Raw genomic sequence first — 23213 nt, 5'->3', positions numbered from 1 at the left:
TAAATTTTCTACCATTTTTAATACATGTAAAAATCAACCATTTGACGCATTTTAAGTACATCCAATACTTTGCTAACAGCCACTAACACTGTTCTGCTACCTTACTTGCAATTTATTGGGGGTTCAGGATGATATTTCCATTTTTCCATCCATTTATCCCAGGTCGCACCCTGTAGAACTAAAACGCTACATCAACAAAATTGCTGTGGATTGTGGTTTACAGTGGAATTACGAGAATCGCTTCCAAACTCCCGCAGAATTGAATCAGCCCCAAAGTGTTATATATTATTACATTCCACATGCAAAACATCCACAGCGCCTAGGCTCTAAAAATATTGAAACATAGAGTAGGATCACTATTGGGATCAGGCTGCAGGGGACATCTGGATTGCACTGTTAGGGTAACATGCCCTTCCATATAAAAAGAAAGTGGTATCTGAAATGGTAATATTCACACTCACAGCTCAATACAACAAATAATGTAGATTACAACTGAAAGCACCGACACCCAGGAGCAACTCAAGGTGATGTGGCGCAAGTATTACCACAAAGCCCGGCTGCACACATTAAGCATGGTAAAATTCTGGTTATTTTACTGCGCACCTGCATGGGATGGCAAGGGAGAAACTTTTGTTTACTGGGTGTAAAATGCCTTCACCTGACCCTACAATAGAATTTAAAAATAAAATAAAATTGAGAACAAGAAAGTTTACCACGGATGGCAAACAGGGTTAAACAACAAGAATATAGAAAAACTGCTTAATAAAAATTAACTTAAGTAAAAACATGTGAAAGATTGTTTAACTGTGTGCACAGAGACAGACTGACCAATCTATACATATTTACTCTGAAATCAACCTCCGTCACGGTTCCTTCCTTATTCCATTGTAATCTCTAGGGATCAGTGGAAAAATCACTGCATTGCTTTGTAAACTCACATTCTTCATTTTAAGTAACAAATTGTGTATGTGATACCCTTATGTAGTCAATTCATTTACAAATTTTTACAGAATGACAAGTGGGAATGCAGCCCTGGAATCAATTTATTTAGCAGATGGCTCCAGTACAAAATAGTTTAAACATTTTCAACATAATACATACTGTAGTAGTATTGAAATGGTTTTGAGTGGCTTTTCACCTCAGTTACTATACAAAGAGGGGTTCAATTGTTTTGAGCACCGCTATAATTCATGGGCACCAAACAGATTATCAAGCTTGTCACGCCCAAATGGATAGTGTTCAGTTGCATATAGTAGGTAACCCCGTCTAAAGTCCTGTTAAGAAATTTATAGGTTCCTAAATTCTGATATACAGACAGCAGTTTCCACGCAGAATGATCTGTGGCACAGTCCAGTTTGCAGAATGATCTGTGGCACAGTCCAGTTTGCAGAATGATCTGTGGCACAGTCCAGTTTGCAGAATGATCTGTGGCACAGTCCAGTTTGCAGAATGATCTGTGGCACAGTCCAGTTTGCAGAATGATCTGTGGCACAGTCCAGTTTGCAGAATGATCTGTGGCACAGTCCAGTTTGCAGAATGATCTGTGGCACAGTCCAGTTTGCAGAATGATCTGTGGCACAGTCCAGTTTGCAGAATGATCTGTGGCACAATCCAGTTTGCAGAATGATCTGTGGCACAATCCAGTTTGCAGAATGATCTGTGGCACAGTCCAGTTTGCAGAATGATCTGTGGCACAGTCCAGTTTGCAGAATGATCTGTGGCACAGCCCAGTTTGCAGAATGATCTGTGGCACAGTCCAGTTTGCAGAATGATCTGTGGCACAGTCCAGTTAGCAGAATGATCTGTGGCACAGTCCAGTTAGCAGAATGATCTGTGGCACAGTCCAGTTTGCAGAATAATCTGTGGCACAGTCCAGTTTGCAGAATGATCTGTGGCACAGTCCAGTTTGCAGAATGATCTGTGGCACAGTCCAGTTTGCAGAATGATCTGTGGCACAGCCCAGTTTGCAGAATGATCTGTGGCACAGTCCAGTTAGCAGAATGATCTGTGGCACAGTCCAGTTAGCAGAATGATCTGTGGCACAGTCCAGTTTGCAGAATAATCTGTGGCACAGTCCAGTTTGCAGAATGATCTGTGGCACAGTACAGTTTGCAGAATGATCTGTGGCACAGCCCAGTTTGCAGAATGATCTGTGGCACAGCCCAGTTTGCAGAATGATCTGTGGCACAGTCCAGTTTGCAGAATGATCTGTGGCACAGTCCAGTTTGCAGAATGATCTGTGGCACAGTCCAGTTTGCAGAATGATCTGTGGCACAGTCCAGTTTGCAGAATGATCTGTGGCACAGTCCAGTTTGCAGAATGATCATTACGCATTTACAAACCAGACTACATGGGCAATTTTTTTACAAGAAGCAACACAGTATTTCATGGTAAATTCAACCCTTAGATATCAATGCTGTATTTGAACATTTATAGAAGCATAAATTGGAAAGTAATTCATCCTGTTATAGAAAATACATATGGACAATGTCTGCAGGCAGGCAAAAAGCACAAACTCATTCTCCAGCAATATTGAAAACATTTATACAATTGAAACATTCCCTAGTAACACGGAAACAAAATATTGCATGTGACTCAATGCTGATTATGAATGTGCTTAGTACCATAGGGATCAACAAGCCTTATGGGTTTTGTTTTTTTACGTAGATTAATGCATATTATACAGATGTGTCCTCAAACACCAATGTTGCAGTCTCGTTAAACAGCCCTCCTCAGAGCGCCAGGATCCGTGAGACTGCTAATAGAGTCAGGCATTTTTTTTGCAGTGAATGTGTCTTAGTTGCAACTAGATGTGACTAGAACACTTCAGGAGACTGTGTTAATTCGTTTGATATGCAACACTTGTCTGTGTGCGACTAACTGGGGTATCCAATTAAATTAACAATTAACGGCGAACATGATTTTTCACTAATACGGTTTTGGACAATCCCATTAGGACGCTTGAAAAAAAAATTCTCAGAGAAACGCGTGTATTCGCAGGCAAAAACGCAGCTGCTTTTGGGGATTTTGTGTCGCCTGCTTGAGGCAGGTGAAACAAAATCCCCGATAAGCGGCGTCTCGCAATGGCTTTTTTGGGCTAAATGGCTAGCCCTGGGAGAATCCATACGAAGTGCTACGATGCAGCCCTTCTTTCCATCCCAAGTACCATTGTGCTTCGCCTGCAGACTCATATGCAAGTGCCTCATATCAAATTGATCAACAGAGCCTCCTGGTGTGTCCTAGTCGCATCACATGCGACAAAAATGAATGTTCGTTAAAAAAAAAAAAAAAGATGCAACTAATTCCCACCAGGATAGATGTACGAGGACACAGATGTACATACCATTTCAATATACTGTACATCCGCAGAACAATTATAGCACATAATTATACAGAATAAAACTTTCCTTATACTGTGAAATAATTTTCTCCATCTTTCCTAAATAAATAAAATAAAAATAAATAGAAATAAAAGTTTTCTATATATCAAGTACTGAAATAATAAAGTCCTTTATAGTCAGATAAAGCCTGTACATAGCACGTACCCTTAAGCAATAAACTAACTTGGAGTCTTTTCAAAACGCTAGCAATGTTTAATTATTAGCAGGGAAGAAATTAACACATTGGTGGCATATGTGAATAAATGAAGGCTGTATACTGTACACATTAAAGGCGGGATCACATATGTGCACTCATTTTCTTCTGCAAATTGTGAATTATTTTGGCTGTTCCTGTTGCGTTTTACCGGTGTTATTACAAAATGTTGGGTAAAACTTACCCATAGACAAGTAATCACTCTGGGGTGATGCCAGATTTGTATATTACCAAGTCATTCAACAGCTAAAATGAATAAATATTAGCACATGCTCCCATAGATGGAGGTGTGATTAATAGGTAAAGGAATATGGCGCTAAACCGCTAATATATGAAAACAAAAACAATTTAGGGATTTGCTCTTGAAACCTTCCCTACTGGGGCAAGAATGGTTAATATGTATATGCCCTCCTTTAAAACACACTGCTTTTATTGTTCCAGCATGTACACCATAATACACACACATATATATACACAGTATACACACACACATACGCCAGCAGTGTTAAGAGCTTAACCGAAATGAATAATAGAGTCTTTAACCAACAGAACCTGCCTATGGGCACAAATTTCAACCGTTGCAGAAGTTGGCATATATTGGGTGTGTGTGTGTGGTCTCTGCCAGGCCAATTCAATTAACAGACAATTCTTGCAGAGCAGCAGCCAGGAGATTGCATTGGTCATGATGGAAAAAAAAAAGTGATAACTTGACACATATCCCAAAAGAAAGCCAAAGATATTTAAAGGATGCCAAGAAAGAGCAAAAAGCTACATGGAAAACTACAAAGTAAAATCTCTTACCGTGGAAACCTTGTTGATTACATCTCTTGCCACAGATAGACCTTGTGCAAAGGTGCGAGCTGCCACAAAGGCACGGGTGACTTGGAGCTTCAGTTTACGTGGTACATCTCCAAATGGCTTCAGCTGGTCCGTGTACTTGCTGACACACTCCAGGTACTCATCGGTGAACTGATACTGCGGATTCAGCAATCGGAACATACGCTCCAGTAGCCGTGCCCAGAAGTCATTCAACATCTCCTCTAGGTTTACATTTCCACCAACGTAATAGTTTTTTAGCTCCACAAAGAAATCTTTAAAAAGTTCAGAATTCTGCATGTACAACCGTCCATAAGTCTTCAAAAACATGTCATTAAGTGATTTTTCAGCATTTTTCAGAAGTTCTTTAAAAAATTCTAAAAGTGAAGAAAGCTTTAATTAAAGAACATACACAAAAAATATACTTAAGAAAATTCAACAGACATAATACTCGTTTCATGATTAAAGGATAGTCAGAGAAAAACGTGTTACTTAAAACCACACAGTAAAAATTTTTTTTTTTTTTTTGCTTGAAATACACAATACATATTTATACAGAGAGAGCGAGAGAGAGACACACACACACACACACACACAGTAGATATATAAATATATCACACCACTGGGGGCATTGGGGTTCTTTGGATGATATTACAAGGTTTAACAATATTAAGTATTGGATATAACAACTCCCAATCATTTCAATTAAAACAATAAGGTAATCTGTGCCAGCTATGGACAAACTTTTAATAATCACATTTTCAACTGTTCCAATGATGTTTGATGCTGCATAATCTCTCCATGCATAGATACAGTTGTACCTGCTCCCTATACCTTTAGGAAGTAGTGGCCCACTGGCTCTTTATGGGCAAAACACTGGATGACAGTAATTTGAGGGAACACACTCAAACCTCCACCTGGTGATCCATGTAGTGAATACAGAATCTGATTGGGTGGCTGCAAGCTGAAGCTTAGCAGACACAGATTCTAATATTTCCTACGGGGAAAGCTCTCCCACATTGAATATTTTTCTGCATGCCCGATTCTGCAGTGGGCACCAGCAACCTGAGCATTTTTTGTGCTCACTATTACCCCTTTCACATCACCAATAATGACGGATACCACCTAGGAATTGGAAACGGGTCCTTCCCGGGTGGGATTCGGCATTGGAGCCTCAGCGCTGGCCGTGCAAGTTGCAATAGCAGGGGGGGAAGGGGGGGGGGGGTGAGGGGGGGGAGGGGCGGGAGCCGGCAGCGGCGCTGGGAGATGAGCTCACCCCCACACCGCCTCTCCCTATACAGTAAACGGGTCCTGGGTCGAACCCGTTTACACTGCCACTAACCCGGTATTCATCCCGGGAATAACCTTTCTTATCACCCAGGTTGAATTACCAGGTCAGGCGACCCCAGAATTCTCCAAGGCCCCTTTCACATCGCACACACTGACCCGTGTCGAGCCGGCAATGCGCCGGATCGATACTGGGTTATTTTTGTGATGTGAAAGGGTAGTAACAAGATGAGAGGGTATGTGATATACTGAAACTAAGCGGATATCACTTTTAAAAAAAATGTTAAGATTAATTTTTGAATACAGCAAGCACAGAATATGCAAACCAGAAAGAAACACTACTTTCCCATAGATGCTAAACTTTCTATAGCTACCTAGTAGACATCAAGAACTCTTCATGCATAATACAACGTAGAGTGTTCAAAGTCATGGCATCACATGAGAAAGATTGGGGAATTGTAAAATCTAAATTTTAAGGCTGCTTGAATAACTAAAGCAGAATTTATTTATTTTTATTAACCCTTCAGTGTCCCAGAGGCTTTTAAATAAAAGTAAAGGTCATGCCTTACTCAGCTTACACATTCCATCAAGCCTTTGATCTTATTTCTCTGCAGCCTAATGACCAAAAGTTTATTTTACTCACTTATTACAGTTACCAAAAAATATTCCATTTAGCAGACACAGAAAATAAATAAGACTCTAAGAAGTGCAGCAGACATCTAGGTGCACAGAAACGGACCTCGGTGACGTAATATAATCAAAAGCTATTGCAAGCATGACTGCTACGCACTTTCCTGGCCAGCAAACTCCGCACACAGTGCAATAATGTCTGATGGATAAAATAGGACACATTAAAAAGAAAAAGAAAGGACAGCTTTAAACCAAAATCAAACTAATATAAAAACTGAATTGTAGATCTATACTAAAATAAGCAAAATACAGGTTTTTAATATACTATAATATGGCATTTCCTGTCTGCAGAGGAATTTGGGGTTTTGTTTAGAATGCTTAGAATTTGTATGGCGGTGTATATTAATCTCAAAATCATTCCATACCAAATAGGCGGCCACTTCCTTCCTTGCTAACCATTAAAATAAGAATTTACTTACCGATAATTCTATTTCTCGTAGTCCGTAGTGGATGCTGGGGACTCCGTCAGGACCATGGGGGATAGCGGGCTCCGCAGGAGACAGGGCACATCTAAAAAAGCTTTTAGGTCACATGGTGTGTACTGGCTCCTCCCCCTATGACCCTCCTCCAAGCCTCAGTTAGGTACTGTGCCCGGACGAGCGTACACAATAAGGAAGGATCTTGAATCCCGGGTAAGACTCATACCAGCCACACCAATCACACCGTACAACCTGTGATCTGAACCCAGTTAACAGTATGATAACAAAACGAAGTAGCCTCCGAAAAGATGGCTCACAACAATAGTAATAACCCGATTTTTGTAACAATAACTATGTACAAGCATTGCAGACAATCCGCACTTGGGATGGGCGCCCAGCATCCACTACGGACTACGAGAAATAGAATTATCGGTAAGTAAATTCTTATTTTCTCTAACGTCCTAGTGGATGCTGGGGACTCCGTCAGGACCATGGGGATTATACCAAAGCTCCCAAACGGGCGGGAGAGTGCGGATGACTCTGCAGCACCGAATGAGAGAACTCCAGGTCCTCCTTAGCCAGAGTATCAAAATTTGTAAAATTTTACAAACGTGTTCTCCCCTGACCACGTAGCTGCTCGGCAAAGTTGTAATGCCGAGACTCCTCGGGCAGCCGCCCAGGATGAGCCCACCTTCCTTGTGGAATGGGCATCTACATATTTCGTCTGTGGCAGGCCTGCCACAGAATGTGCAAGCTGAATTGTACTACAAATCCAGCGTGCAATAGACTGCTTAGAAGCATGAGCACCCAGCTTGTTGGGTGTATACAGTATAAACAGCAAGTCAGACTTTCTGACTCCAGCCGTCCTAACTATATATATATATATATATATAGATATATATATATATATATATATATATATATATATATATATATATATATATATATATATATATATATATATATTTTTAGGGCCCTGACCACGTCTAGTAACTTGGAGTCCTCCAAGTCCCTAGTAGCCGCAGGCACCACAAGAGGTTGTTTCAGGTGAAAACGCTGACACCCCTTTATGAAGAAACTGGAGACGAGTCCCAGTTCTGTCCTGTTCAAATGGAAAATTTTAATATGGGCTTTTGTAAGACAAAGCCGCCCATTCTGACAATCGCCTGGCCGAGGCCAGGGCTAACAACATGGTCACTTCCCATGTGAGATATTTGTCAACAGCATGGTCACTTTCCATGTGAGATATTTCAAATCCACAGATTTGAGCGGTTCAAACCAATATGATTTTAAGAAATCCCAACACTATGTTGAGATCTCACGGTGCCCCTAGGGGCACAAAAAAGCTGTATATGCAATACATCCTTTACAATCTGGACTTCAGGAACTGAAGTCAATTCTTCCTGGAAGAAAATCTACAGGGCCGAAATTTAAATGTTAATGAACCCCAATTTGAGGTCCAAAACACTCCTGTTTTCAGGAAGTGTAGAAATCGACCTAGTTGAATTTCCGTCGTGGAGCCTTCCTGGCCTCACCCACGCAACATATTTTCACCACATGTGGTGATGACGTTGTGCGGTCACCTCCTTCCTGGCTTTGACCAGGGTAGGTATGACCTCTTATGGAATGCCTTTTCCCCTCAGGATCCGGCATTCAACCGCCATGCCGTCAAACGCAGCCGCGGTAAGTCTTGGAATAGACATGGTACTTGCTGAATCAAGTCCCTTCTTAGCTCCCCAGGCCCTTAGTCCTCTGTGAGCATTTCTTGAAGTTCCGGGTACCAAGTCCCTCTTGGCCAATCCGGAGCCACTAGTATAGTTCATACTCCTCTATGTCTTATAATTCTCAATACCCTGGTTATGAGAAACAGAGGAGGGAACACATACACAGACTGGTACACCCACGGTGTTACCAGAACATCCACAGCTATCGCCTGAAGGTCTCATGACCTGGCGGAATACCTGTCCCGTTTTTTGTTCGGGCGGGACGCCATCATGTCCACCTTTGGTCTTTGCCAACGGTCCACAATCATGTTGAAAAACTTCCCTATGAAGTTTCCACTCTCCCGGGTGGAGGTCATGCCTGCTGAGGAAGTCTGCTTCCCAGTCGTCCACTCCCGGAAAGAACACTGCTGACAGTGCTATCACATGATTTTCCGCCTAGCGAAAAATCCTTGCAGTTTTCACTGCCCTCCTGCTTCTTGTGCCGCCCTTCTGTTTACGTGGGCGACTGCCGTGATGTTATCCCACTGGCTCAATACCGGCTGACCTTGAAGCAGAGGTCTAGCTAAGTTTAGAGCATTATAAAATTGCTCTAAGCTTATTTATGCGGAGAGAATTCTCCAGACTTAATCACACTTCCCTGGAAATTTTTTCCCTGTGTGACTGCTCCCCAGCCTCTCAGGCTGGCCTCCGTGGTCACCGGCATCCAATCCTGAATGCCGAATCTGCGGCCCTCTAGAAGATGAGCACTCTGTAATCACCACAGGAGAGACACCCTTTTCCTTGGATATAGGGTTATCCGCTGATGCATCTGAGGATGCGATCCGGACCATTTGTCCAGCAGATCCCACTGAAGAGTTCTTGCGGGAAATCTGCCGAATGGAATTGCTTCGTAATAAGCCACCATTTTTACCAGGACTCTTGTGCAATGATGCACTGACACTTTTCCTGGTTTTAGGAGGATCCCGATTAGCTCGGATAACTCCCTGGTTTTCTCCACTGGGAGAAACACGTTTTTCTGGACTGTGTCCAGAATCTTCCCTAGGAACAGTAGACGTGTCGTCGGAAAAAGCTGCGATTTTGGAATATTTAGAATCCACTCGTGCTGTCGTAGAACTACTTAAGATAGTGCTACTCCGACCTCCAACTGTTCTCTGGACCTTGCCCTTATCAGGAAAGCGTCCATGTTTCTTTTAAGAAAAATCATCATTCCGGCCATTACCTTGGTAAAGACCCGGGGCGCCGTGGACAATCCAAACGGCAGCGTCTGAACTGATAGTGACAGTTCTGTACCAGGAACCTGAAGTACCCTTGGTGAGAAGGGCAAATTTGGACCTGTAGGTAAACGTCCCTGATATCCAGTGACATCATATCGTCCCCTTCTTCCTGGTTCGCTATCACTGCTCCGAGTGACTCCATCTTGATTTGAACGCTTGTATGTAAGTGTTCAAATATTTCAGATCTCACCGAGCCGGTTGGCTTCAGTACCACAATATAGTGTGGAATACTACCCCCTTCCTTGTTGTAAGAAGGGTACTTTGATTATCACCTGCTGGGATTACAGCCTGTGAATTGTGTGAGGGGGAGACGTCTCGAATTTCCAATGTACACCTGGGATATTACATGTAGGATCCCGGAGTTCCCTTGCGAGTGTTGCTGAAACTCTTGAGATGACCCCCTACCGCACCTGAGTCCGCTTGTACGGCCCCAGCGTTATGCTGCGGACTTGGCAGAAGCCGTGAGGAGCTTCTGTTCCTGGGAATGAGCTGCTTGCTGCAGTCTTCTTCCCTTTCCTCTCCCCCTGGGCAGATATGACTGGCCTTCGCCCGCCTGCCCGTATGGGGACGAAAGGACTGAGACTGAAAAGACTGTGTCCTTTTCTGCCAATATGTGACTCGGGGTAACAAAAAGTGGATTTTTCAGCTGTTGCCATGGCCACCAGGTCCAATGGACCGCCCCTTTATACGGCAATACTTCCATATGCCGTCTGGAATCTGCCTCACCTGACCACTGTCGTGTCTTCGTCTGGCAGATATGTACATCACATTTACTCTTGATGCCAGAATGCAAATATGCCTCTGCGCATCACACATATATAGAAATGCATCCTTAAAATGCTCTATAGACAATAAAATCCTGTCCCTGTCAAGGGTATCAAAATTTTCAGTCAGGAAATCCGACCAAGCCCCCTCAGCGCTGCACATCCAGGCTGAGGCGATTGCTGGTCGTAGTATAACACCAGTATGTGTGTATATACTGTTATGATATTTTCCAGCTTCCTATCAGCTGGCTCCTTGAGGGCGGCCGTATCTGGAAACGGTAACGCCATGTTTTTTATAAGCGTGTGAGCGCCTTGTCCACCCTAAGGTGTGTTTTCCAACTCGCCCTTACTACTGGCGGGAAAAAGGGTATACCGCCCATAACTTTCTGTCGGAGGAACCCCACGTATCATCACACACTTCATTTAATTTATCTGATTCAGGCAAAACTACAAGTAGTTTATTCCCACCCTACAAAATACCCTTATTTGTGGTACTTGTGGTATCAGAAATACGTAACACCTCCTTCATTGCCCTTAACATGTAACTTGTGGCCCTAAAGGAAAAATACGTTTGTTTCTTCACCGTCGACACTGGGGTCAGTGTCCGTGTCAGTGTCTGTCGACCGACTGAGGTAAATGGGCGTTTTTACAAGCCCCTGACGGTGTCTGAGACGCCTGGACCGATACTAATTTGTCCGCCGGCTGTCTCATGTCAACCGGCTTGCAGCGTGTTGACATTATCACGTAATTCCATAAGTAAGCCATCCATTCTGGTGTCGACTCCCTAGAGAGTGACATCACCATTACAGGCAATTTTCTCCGTCTCCTCACCAACATTTTCCTCATACATGTCGACACACACGTACCGACCTACAGCACACACATACAGGGAATGCTCTGATAGAGGACAGGACCCACTAGCCCTTTGGGGAGACAGAGGGAGAGTTTGCCAGCACACACCAAAAGCGCCATAATGTATATAACAACCCTAGAAGGTGTTGTTTCTATATATGGGCTCTTAATATATAATTATATCGCCAATTTATGCCCCCCTTCTCTTTAACCCTGTTTCTGTAGTGCAGGGGAGAGTGGGAGCCTTCCTCACCAGCGGAGCTGGTCAGGAAAATGGCGCTGAGTGCTGAGGAGAATAAGCTCCGCCCCTTTCACGGCGGGCTTTTCTCCCGGTTATTAGGAAAACTGGCCTGGGTTAAATACATACATATAGCCTTAATGGCTATATGTGATGTATTTATTTGCCTCTAAGGTAATCTATATTGCTGCCCAGGGCGCCCCCAGCAGCGCCCTGCACCCTCCGTGACCGAGATCAGTGAGCCGTGTAGCAACAATGGCGCACAGCTGCAGTGCTGTGCGCTACCTTCATGAAGACTGAGGAGTCTTCTGCCGCCTGTTTCCGGACCTCCGTTCTGCCGTTCTTCAGCGTCTGTAAGGGGGATCGGCGGCGCGGCTCCGGGACGAACCCCAGGCTGACCTGTGTTCCGACTCCCTCTGGAGCTCAGTGTCCAGTAGCCTAAAACTTCAATCCTCCTGCACGCAGGTGAGTTGCAAGTCTCTCCCCTAAGTCCCTCGTTGCAGTGATCCTGTCGCCAGCAGGAATCACTGATTAGAAACCTAAAAAAAAACTTTTCTAAACAGCTCTTTAAGAGAGCCACCTAGATTGCACCCTCTCGGACGGGCACAAAAACCTAACTGAGGCTTGGAGGAGGGTCATAGGGGGAGGAGCCAGTACACACCATGTGACCTAAAAGCTTTTTTAGATGTGCCCTGTCTCCTGCGGAGCCCGCTATCCCCAATGGTCCTGACGGAGTCCCCAGCATCCACTAGGACGTTAGAGAAATACAGGGTGTGTGGTTTCACAAAATATTTATATTCTAGATTTTTGTAATACCACCTTTGCCCATTCTTAACAAATGTGGATGAATGAGGGGGCACCATGGGAAGATTACTGCTGAATAGGATTTATTGTTCGTGGTTAAAGGGCTGTGGTTGGAAAATTACATTTTAGGACAAATATATGAGAAAACGAGATTTCAGGTATACAAAGCAGGCGAAGAGATAGGTCTTATCCCGGGTTTTACGAACAACCTTTAAAAATAAAGACAGATTAATACAGGTTGAGTATCCCTTATCCAAAATGCTTGGGACCAGAGATATTTTGGATATGCGATATCATGGTGATGGGACCTAAATCTAAGCACAGAATGTATTTATGTTTTATATACACCTTATACATACAGCCTGAAGGTAATTATGGCCAATATTTTTTATAACTGTGCATTAAACAAAGTGTGTGTACATTCACACAATTTATTTATGTTTCATATACACCTTATACACACAGCCTGAAGGTCAATTAATACAATATTTTTAATAACTTTGTGTATTAAACAAAGTTTGTGTACATTGAGCCATCAAAAAACAAAAGGTTTCACTATCTCACTCTCACTCAAAAAAGTCCGTATTTCGGAATATTCTGTATTTCGTAATATTTGGATATGGGATACTCAACCTGTACAAGCAAGTACTAAAATCAATATTAGCACTCTAGAAAGTGATAGTCTAAGGCACTTTGGGGGCGATCCAATTGTTTCTCCCTGAGGCCAGCACTAGATGGCGCCCAATGGAATAATTCAATTGTTGCTCCATTTGGGTGATGAGCCGCAGGGAGGCATATTTCAGCTCGGAGCCCCCCTGTGCTGGAGAGCTGAAATGTGAAAAAAGTTACCCATTTGGGCACCCAGTCTGTACTTTTTGCATTGCACCCAGCACATTGGTCAGTTTTATGTGGCTAAAACTGGTCTGTCTGGGCACAATTAGCGTGATTTAAAAAAAAAAAAAATTGTATTGGGCGTGATAAACAATTTTATCACCCTCCATATGTTATTCAAGGCTTCACTCTCTTCAGTTTTGAACTGGGTGGAGAGAAAATCTGTAGCCGGTTAGCTTTCACACCAAAATCCCATGTTCGAGCGGAGATAATGAAGACTGTTTCACTCTTGCTGTTACCCCTTTTACACCGTAGCAGGTAAACCCGGTTCCCTGCTTCGGTGTGAAAAGGAGCTCACTGAGCGCTCTTGAACAAAACCATGTCCTCCCTTTCACACTGCAGCATATTCAAATCAGTACCAAGAATACCACCTGGATCGCAGACCTGGCACACAATCTGGGTGTACCCCTTCACGCCAATACAATGAAATGAGCGAAAAGTGACCCGTTTGAGGGCTCAAAAAGCACTTTTTGCATCACACCCATTAGTTTGGTCGGGTTTAGCTAAACTGGACCTCTCTGGGCGCGACAAGCGCAATAATTAAGCACAACTGAATATTGCTCCCAGATCTCCTGTCACTTTAGACAGGAGATCGGGAGCAAGAAACAATTGAATATCGCTCACAGTGTGAAAGGGGCATTAGAATGCTCACAACAGCACAGGTTATGTAAGGAGATATTTTACTGATCTTGTAGGAAATAGTGTCCTCATGTGACCTCATGTTAGTAAAGCAGAGCAATAATATAAGGCTTGCAAGTCAGGAAGGTTGTGGCATCAAATGGATCTCTACACCCAACCTATTATGCAGCATTTTTTTACATTGTTAAACTGCACAAGGCAGAATGCAGTAAAATAGTTGTGGGCTCACATTGCATCTATTTAGCAAATCTACATGCACCAGGAATCTGATAAAGGAAAGCAACAGTCTGAGGAGAAGGCTTAAGTGGTCTGCCATCTTTAATCCTGTACTATTTGTAGATCTTACAGTAGGCACCAGACCACTATTCTGAGGGTTCATTGGTGGCAAGAACTAGTCCTAGCTAACCGTTGTGGTTCCCAGGTGAAGGACGCACTACTACTAGAAAAAAAAAGAGTTATGAATGGCTTCAAGTCTTCTATATACTCTATAAATAGAAGAGTTCTAAAATTGTATGATTAGGATTATGTGTGTATCATCAGCATCAAGAAAAAAGGCAAAGAGAAACTAAAGGTCTGTTGCTTCTACTCAAGAGAAGCACAATGTTGGTGTTCAGTCCACACTGCAGTGCCATAAATTAACACTTCTGCCACAAGTCATGTGAACAAAGTCCTATGCACACAAGGATTACTTTCCTGTTTTGCTGTGCTGTTAAAACATGTTTTATAACACCACGACAAATACGCTACACTCATTAAATCACCACATCAACACAAGTCCACAGAAAAATGGTCACACAAACAATACTGCTCTGCGTTATCCAAATACAATCATCATCTCTGGTTCGCAATGTTAATCTCCTTAACTTTTATTGTATATAAAAAAATATATATATTTTTAAACATACGACACAATGGGGTCCAGAAACAAAGTTGTTCAGAAAGCAGCGAGATATAACCCAGAAAAAAATAAAATCTATTTTCTAAAAAGTTTACAAAAATAAATTAAACCTCTGATTGGTCAATATGAATTAAAAACAGCACCACTCTTTTAGCAGTGGTTTTCGGAAACACCCTTAAATGATTAAGAGACACTTTTCTGTACTTGACGGCACAGCGGTTCTTGGACAAAGTAATCCTTTCACTGAAGAAAACGTTGCTGCCCATGGTTAGCATTTTCTGACAACTTATAGGGTATGCGACCTGTGAGGTTCATGAAGTACTAGTAGGAGGAAGCGCCATCCAGGTGATTCATCAATTGCTTGTGTGTGGCCGCTTTCACTTCCAGCTAGTGGCAGGAAAGTGGCTCATTCAGTCCAAAACATACTGGTAGGTCAGCTGGCATCTGATAGAATTAACCATTAACCCGTGAGTGCGCGTTTTGGTGTGGTATAGAACTCAAACTGTCAGTTCCAATGAGGCAGGATCTAAATGATTGAACATTTTCTACAATACACTACATAATATGTCAGTACTATTTATGTAAGGGAATTAAATAATAGCGATGTTTGTGCTGGATTTTTCACTAGGCATGTTGGGACAGACCCAGCAAAACATGCTGAATAGACCTTTTGATGAAGGCGAATATAAAAAATTTTAAAAATCCATAATCATGATATTTTCATGCCGCATAATCAAATTTGAAGATGCAGAACAAAAGTAATACTTATCCCTACACCTACCAAACGTTAAGGACCTACATTTTTTTCTTTTTTTACTACATTTTCGAGTTAACAGTTTTCAAGAAAGTCACCTTGTGTTAATTTACAGGACTGTTATACTAAATATTAACAATTTCCTTGAAAAAGGGCTCCCACGCCCGAAACGCGTTGGTTAGCACATTTTAGAGACACCAGCCACAAACCCTGGAGCCGGAGGAGACAGTTTAAACTCCAAATACCAACAAGCGCACGGGAGAAGCACGGGAACCAGCCAGAGACAGCCCATTACAAGGAGTCTAACACTAACCGTCAACGGGTACAGAGGAGAAACCGCCAGCTAGAGACAGCTAGCACCAGCAGACGAACAGGAGAAGCCGCCAGCTGGGAACCGCTTACAACACAAAGCGGCCAGCACCAGCCGACAACCTCCATACTGGTACAGAAGTTCAGGATAGATAGCAGCAATAAGTACCTGCTTTCCCACTCATCCACCAACGGCATATATGTATATTGGAACCCTGAATGCTTTTAACATGTGGACTCTCTAAATAATTCACTTAAGAGGGCTGTAAACAAACCCTTAACTAAATTATTTTTTACAGGTGTGTGTTCACATATCAGACAAGCGCTCTGCTCTGTTCCTTTGCTAGTATCACAATTAGTAACTTTATCAGAGCTACTCTACATAAAACCTCTCTAAATATCGCAGACATCTATTACCTATACATTTCTATTATATAGTTTACAGAAGTAAAATCTCTTTTAGACACAAAAAACAAGAACGGCAATTAGCCAGGGCAAGCCAAAATAGAGGTTTCACTGGTACACTTCTCAGCCTCCTAGTGTACAAAGAAAACAAAAGACTTTTTGTATCAAGGTCCACTAATGTCTTAAAGTTGCCACGATTAAAAGCACAGTTATAGAAAATACAGGGGCCTATGTAATAACATTGTGTCAAGGGCACTCTATGCCAAGAGCTCAACTCTTGCTTCAGCCTTGAGTTAATCGTCTGCACTATGGTTTTTCGACTCTCCTGTTGTGTCGACTATAGTAAGCCAGGCCAGGAGAAGCCACAGTCCACAAAGAACGAGCTCACTGCTGATCGAATGGTGTTACTGGGAGTCCTGTTTTTTGTGCGTCTTTTTTCCCTTTATTATTTGAGAGAGGGGGATAGGAGGGGAGGAGTTTTGAGGGGAACCTGGTGACCAATCCACTTTTGTCATCATAAATTTGTTAACACAACTAGACTATTTTGGAGAATTATAGTGTGTTCTGGCACTTTGCCATCCACAATAGCCGCAAAAGGCCCTGGTTGCACATCTGTGCTCCACTGGTTAAGCACAGTTGTGTCATGTTAATTGGCTGCTGATTAAGTGGTGCCTATTGTGTGTGGCACTATATAAATGAGGGCTAATAATTTTAAGTCTAAGAATACTGAAAAAAAAAAAAACAACAACCTTATTTTCTTCAATATTATTCATTGACCTTACTTTAGATTTATTAAAAAAAAAAAAAAAAAGCTTATAAAGCTTCTCTATCACCACAATGCAATGATACACTGATGATTTATATATTGTGTAGGACTGTAAGACCCTTACATGCAATGCCTAGCCCTGGTTTTGTTGTAAATGATGCTTCAACTTTCAGTTAGCAATGATGATGCAACATAAGTCCGTGTAATAATAATAATAAAAAAAAAAAAAGTCCATTGTATGTATTCCAAGTATTTTCAAGGTTTGGTTATCCCTTACATGGAGAAGTTACACTCTATAAGTCTTTACACTCTATAAGGCACATGGACAGAATACCACCCAGAATGAATACCTGCTAGGTGTGGCTAGTTGCTGTACGGAGGAGCAGCTGCACGTACCATTTCATCAAAACTAAACGTAACACACATTCATATTTAAAATACAGTACTTCAGAGTGTGTACATGTAGTGCTCTTTGTTTCCCCAGAGACAAGGTGTATGGGAGTATTCCTCCACCCCACAGCTGGTCCTACACAATAAAACAGCAACTTGCAGCTTGATCTGTACAGATAAAAGGGATATATGAGGGGGGAAGTAACAAGACACCAACAAAGGGGGGTTTCAATCTCATATTGCAGGCAAACAGCCTACAACACACTACTCATCTGGATATATTAGCAGCTACGGACAGACACATTTTTCTCACTGTGTAGAACATGCTTGGAGCCTGTCTCTAGGGGACGTAAGAGCCTTGCAGAACTTATTCCAGACTCGGCAGGCACTGCAAAAGCTGTAACACAACAAATTAAACACTAGAAGTGACTTTCTTTAGAACTGTTTTACGGTGGGGGAAACATATGGAAACTAAACTTCTGCAAGTCCAGCTGTAAAATGCTGACAGCATCACACAGAACAACTCTTCAGAAGACAACTTGCAATCAGCTTAATTAGATGTAAAATGTAAATTTCAAATGCCTTTTTAAGTGATATGTACGGAAATTGTTTATACAATAAATGTTCACGTTCTAAAGGTGCATACGCACCAATTTTCCCCCTCCTGAGCGATATAGTTTACTATGCAGCTGACGACGGCCGATGCGCGTCCCCCACGGGTCGTTAACCACTCTCAGTGTCGGCCGTACATGCAGATCAATTTGGACTCCTCGTCCAAAGCAGCATGTACAGCCCCGGCCGTGGCATGACGTCACTGCGCAATATCACTAGCGATATCGCACAGTGTGTATGCTTGTCGTCGGGTGGCCCGGGAGGGGAAATACTAGGCAATGTCGCTCACGGGGCACATCGCCTAGTGCGTACCCACCTTAAGGAATTCAATTAGCCGCAGGCTTTTGCTCTCTTGTTAAGTGCCCGAAGTTATTAAATTTTATCCTAGGGTTAGCCTCCTATGTAACACACAGTGGGGCAGAGAAAGGTAAGGGTTTTCAGAGTCTATTCATAAACATTTCATCTTGCAAGGTGTAAACTTGTGGTTCAGCCTATTATCATTGTGAGATTCTGTGAAAATGTAGTTTCATTCAAGAGCACCCACCCTTCCAGCAAGGGTGGGTGCACTTGAATAAAACTACATAAAATGATAAAGATAAAATGAGAACAGTCCCTCATGTACCTATCCCAGCAAAAGGCAGCAGATTAGTGAAGGGGGGGGGGATAAAAGTACCAGCAAATTAGTTCCTGCCTGCCATGATATATGCTGTGTTTGAAAATGAAAGTTAGGAGCTGATTGGTTGCTACTTGCTCTAACTCCAATGGCCAGTACAATTCCCTAGAATCTTATCTTTTTATGTCCTCACGTATGCGCACTTGTAGGCTGGTCTCAGCAATGAACAGACTTCAGACCTGCCCAAGGGACATGGGTTGCAAGTAGATAATTTATGTCAGGCAATTGTGCAAGGCAAGAAGAAGTCAGTCCCTGCATGGAAGGCAACTCAGATCACTTATTCTGAACCTTTACAGGTTCATCCACCCAAAAGTGCAGTTAACATGAAGGTATTTGCTGGGAAAGGGGGTGTAAAATACAGAGCTCTGCCCCAAGTCACTGCCCCACATCCACGTCTCAACATTGTAGGGGGCATGAAAAAGGGGCATAGCAACAGTGTAAATGACGGGTAGGAGACAGAAAGACTGCAGTCTTAGGGGTATATATAATAAGATTCTGATCCATTCCGACATGCAGTTGTCAGAATGTATCAGACAACCCCGATTCAACGGATGGCCAAATCCGACTGTCAGATTTGGCCGTCCCCAGGGTCCTGTCCTGCCGCTGCTGTCAGCGGCTGTGGATGCGCTGACAGTAGCGGCGGGGGTTACAGATGGCGGGGGTGAGCGGGACGGCAGCGGGACATGTCTGCGGCAGCGTTGAGAGGCGCTGCAGGGAGAGAGGTGCCTGGCCGTCCCCCGGCCAGGCACCTCTCTCCGTGCAGCGCCTCCCACTGCTACTGCAGAATAAAGCGGAGACCTGAGTGGCTTTGGCGGTGCATGTGTAAACAAGGAATAAATAGCAGCGCCGGGTGGGGGGGGGGGGGGGGACTGGAGATGACATGTTACCGTGGACATTATCAGGGGGGTGCTGAGTGAAGCAGTTAACACGGCGGGACAGGTTTGGTTTCCCGATACAGTCTAACAAACAATTTGTGCAGGAATTTAATAAAGCTGAAATGTTAAGTCAAAATATTGATGAAAGCTTCAACTCGGCAAGAAGCCTTAAAGTAATTATATAAACTTGTATTTAAGAAAACATGGGTGTGTATAAGAATGAACGATATACGCCTTCTATACGGGATGTTTTTAAACTAGCTTTGTGAATATACATTTTCACACGGTGGATGTGTTTACTGTGAATATATACTCCCACAGCTCATATGTTAGAACATACATAAATTACCAATGGCTGTTAGCAGCAGAAAACTTCAGATATTAAGAAAAACAACAACACATCACACTAAAAACTGGCTAGAAAACCGGCTAGTGGTAGCAAGAATTGTAATGCATCCTATACGTACGAACGTACATGTGTGTAATACATACATTTATATATTTATTACACACACACACACATATATACAGTATATACATACACACAGACATACACTCCTTAACAATCCATTTATAAGTAACTCCTGCCTGCTGTAGTGAGCAATCAGTACACAGCTGTCCATTATATTTTGATACTGTTCAAGTTTTGGGGTATATGATTAAGCCAAGTATATATATATATATATATATATATATATATATATATATATATATATATACACACATACATACATACATATACATACATATACATACATATTTTTTTTTTTTTTTTTATATATTACATGTATACATACACACATTTTTTCACATTTTTATCATCTTCGGTAGAAAGCAGAATTAGATTTAGTTAAAAGTGCAATTAAAAGACTTGGGGGCAGCCAGGGGAAAGGTCACCAGGCCTCAAATGAAAGCCCAATTGCTATGCCGGACATCTAAAAAGAAAGGGAAACAAATCCTTTATTTAAAAAAAAAAAAAAAAAAAATTGCTTGGGGCGAAAAAAACTCTGATCTCTGGCAGACCATTACATTTCAGTGTGAACAGAAAGAAATTATTAAAATGTTGGCATAAGTTTTAGCTACATTAAGAAGTAATTACAGGGTTGAATGACAAAAAGGGACCAGTAAAGAGAACTGGTTATATCCATGGAACCCTGCAATGTGCACATCTTGAAAGCCGATGACCACTGTATCACTATAAAATAAATGTAATACTGTCCAATAAGTTAAGCAAATGCCAGATGGTCTTTTAGCATTTCTTTAGAGGGGAAAAAAAAGAAAAAAGAAAAGTGTTATAGGGGTACAGAGAATTCTGACAGTCATGTTCCCGGGAATGGGCACACAATTCACTGCAAATGAGTTGGGATTGCTGCAAATGGCTTTTAAGACAAACGTGGACACATCTATCTTGTAATCTAAATTAAAATCAAATGTGTTGAACAGTTACAACTGGAAACGTTAACCAAGAGGTTTGCATACACATGGGGTTGATTCAATTCAACCCGAATTGAACACCGCCTAGAGGGAGATCCTGGAGCTATGCAATTCAGGGCACTGTTATGTTGGGAAAGGCCGGTTCTCGCACCTTAAACATGGAGTTTAGTCGCGAGAACCAGCATTCCCCAACTTAAGTGCTGGCGCGATGCTGTTTCTGGCACCTTAAGGGCAAAAAACAGCACTGCGCCAGTAGTTTTGGTGGATTTCTGCTTACACCCCAGGAGGGGTGCCAGAAGAAATCCATAACATCGTGCAGAATTGAATAGCTCCGGGAGATCCTTCCTGGCAGCGTTCAATTCGCGCTGAATTGAATCGAGACCATAGTGCTGCAAAACACGAATGGTAATTGTGGGGTTTTTGTGGTTTTTTTTTTTAACCTTTAATAAACACATTTTAAAAGGGGGTTCAGTTTTGGGAGCTATTACCAATATGTTTAGTACCTCAATCATATAGTAAATGGGGGAGGTACGGCTTATCCAATTCAATTCCACTCAACTGAACTGAATGGATAACCTTCCCCTATAATGCATGGTACAGCATCTGTTCACACACAAATGATGCATTTCAGCCCCCTACATGTGAGTGTAAGCTGTACAGTGCTTATTTTATCAGATTTTTCTTTGCTAGTTATTTTGTTCCTGCTCTCAACCTATCCAATTACATAAAACCACGGGGGTGGGTGTTTTGTGTGAGTGAACAGGTTATTAAGGGTGCACAGCCAATTGGGTTGTATCCATATTGAATCACACAGGGCAACACATAATTAATCACAGCAAAATATAAAAACAATCTAATTTATAATAGCTGGTTGTGTGGGTCTAACAAAAATAAATAAACTTAAAGTAACATGGAGGCCAGACGTGTTTAACCGCTGTATGTGGCTAAATCAAGTTTATTTGGGCACGATAAGCATGATAACTAATGGGTGCCAGGAACAATTGTTCTGCCGGCCGCCTTAATTAATTAGGGGGGCCCATAAAACAACTGAATTCTCCATTAAAGCATTCCTGTCAGCTATACCCATTTTGTGAAAGTTATCTGCATTTGATCACGTAGCCTATAGGGTATATGCAATTGCGGTCGAATTCGCGGCAATTTTCGCCGTTTTTTAATTCGACTCAATTCGACAGGTGAATCCCGGAAGGTGGCTTCCGGAATTCACCATATTCAATGAAAAACGGATTCGCCAGAGTCGCGGGCGAAAATCGGCCGATTTGGCGGATTTTGCCGCGATTTTAAAAAACGTTAAAAAAACTTGAAAAACCCGGAAAAAAAATGGCGTGGGGTCCCCCCTCCAAAGCATAACCAGCCTCTGGCTCATCGAGCTGGTCCTGGTTCTAAAAATGCAGGGGAAAAATTGGCCAGGGATCCCCCGTATTTTTAAAACCAGCACCGGGCTCTGCGCCTGGTGCTGGTGCCAAAAATACGGGGGACAAAAAGAGTAGGGGTCCCCCGTATTTTTAACACCAGCATCGGGCTCCACTAGCTGGACAGATAATGCCACAGCCGGGGGTCACTTTTATGCCGTGCCCTGCGGCCGTGGCATTAAATATCCAACTAGTCACCCCTGGCCGGGGTACCCTGGGGGAGTGGGGACCCCTTCAATCAAGGGGTCCCCCCCCCCCAGCCACCCAAGGGCCAGGGGTGAAGCCCGAGGCTGTCCCCCCCCATCCAATGGGCTGCGGATGGGGGGGCTGATAGCCTTTTGTGATAATAAAAAGATATTGTTTTTTCCAGCAGTACTACAAGTCCCAGCAAGCCTCCCCCGCAAGCTGGTACTTGGAGAACCACAAGTACCAGCATGCGGGAGAAAAACGGGTCCGCTGGTACCTGTAGTACTACTGGGAAAAAAATACCCAAATAAAAACAGGACACACACACCTTGATAGTAAAACTTTATTACACACTACCGACACACACATACTTACCTATGTTGACACACCGACTGCCACGGTCTCCGACGATCCGAGAGTACCTGTGAAAAAATTATACTCACCTTCCAGCGTCCAGAGATAAATCCACGTCCAGAGAGTAAAATCCAC

At 42.7% G+C, this 23213-nt stretch overlaps 1 protein-coding gene across 1 annotated transcript in view; it reads right to left on the bottom strand.

Annotated features, from left to right (window-relative positions):
* Window positions 1–23213, bottom strand: part of GPC4 (glypican 4) — a 166553-nt gene that overhangs the window by 60131 nt on the left and 83209 nt on the right. Inside the window, exon 3 of the mRNA XM_063937480.1 lies at window positions 4396–4787. Coding sequence (XP_063793550.1) covers window positions 4396–4787 — 392 coding nt within the window. The remainder of the gene's footprint in view (window positions 1–4395; window positions 4788–23213) is intronic.

Source organism: Pseudophryne corroboree, chromosome 8 (assembly GCF_028390025.1).
Source record: "Pseudophryne corroboree isolate aPseCor3 chromosome 8, aPseCor3.hap2, whole genome shotgun sequence".
Taxonomy (NCBI): Eukaryota; Metazoa; Chordata; class Amphibia; order Anura; family Myobatrachidae; genus Pseudophryne; species Pseudophryne corroboree.
This window is presented reverse-complemented; position numbering and strand designations above follow the sequence as displayed.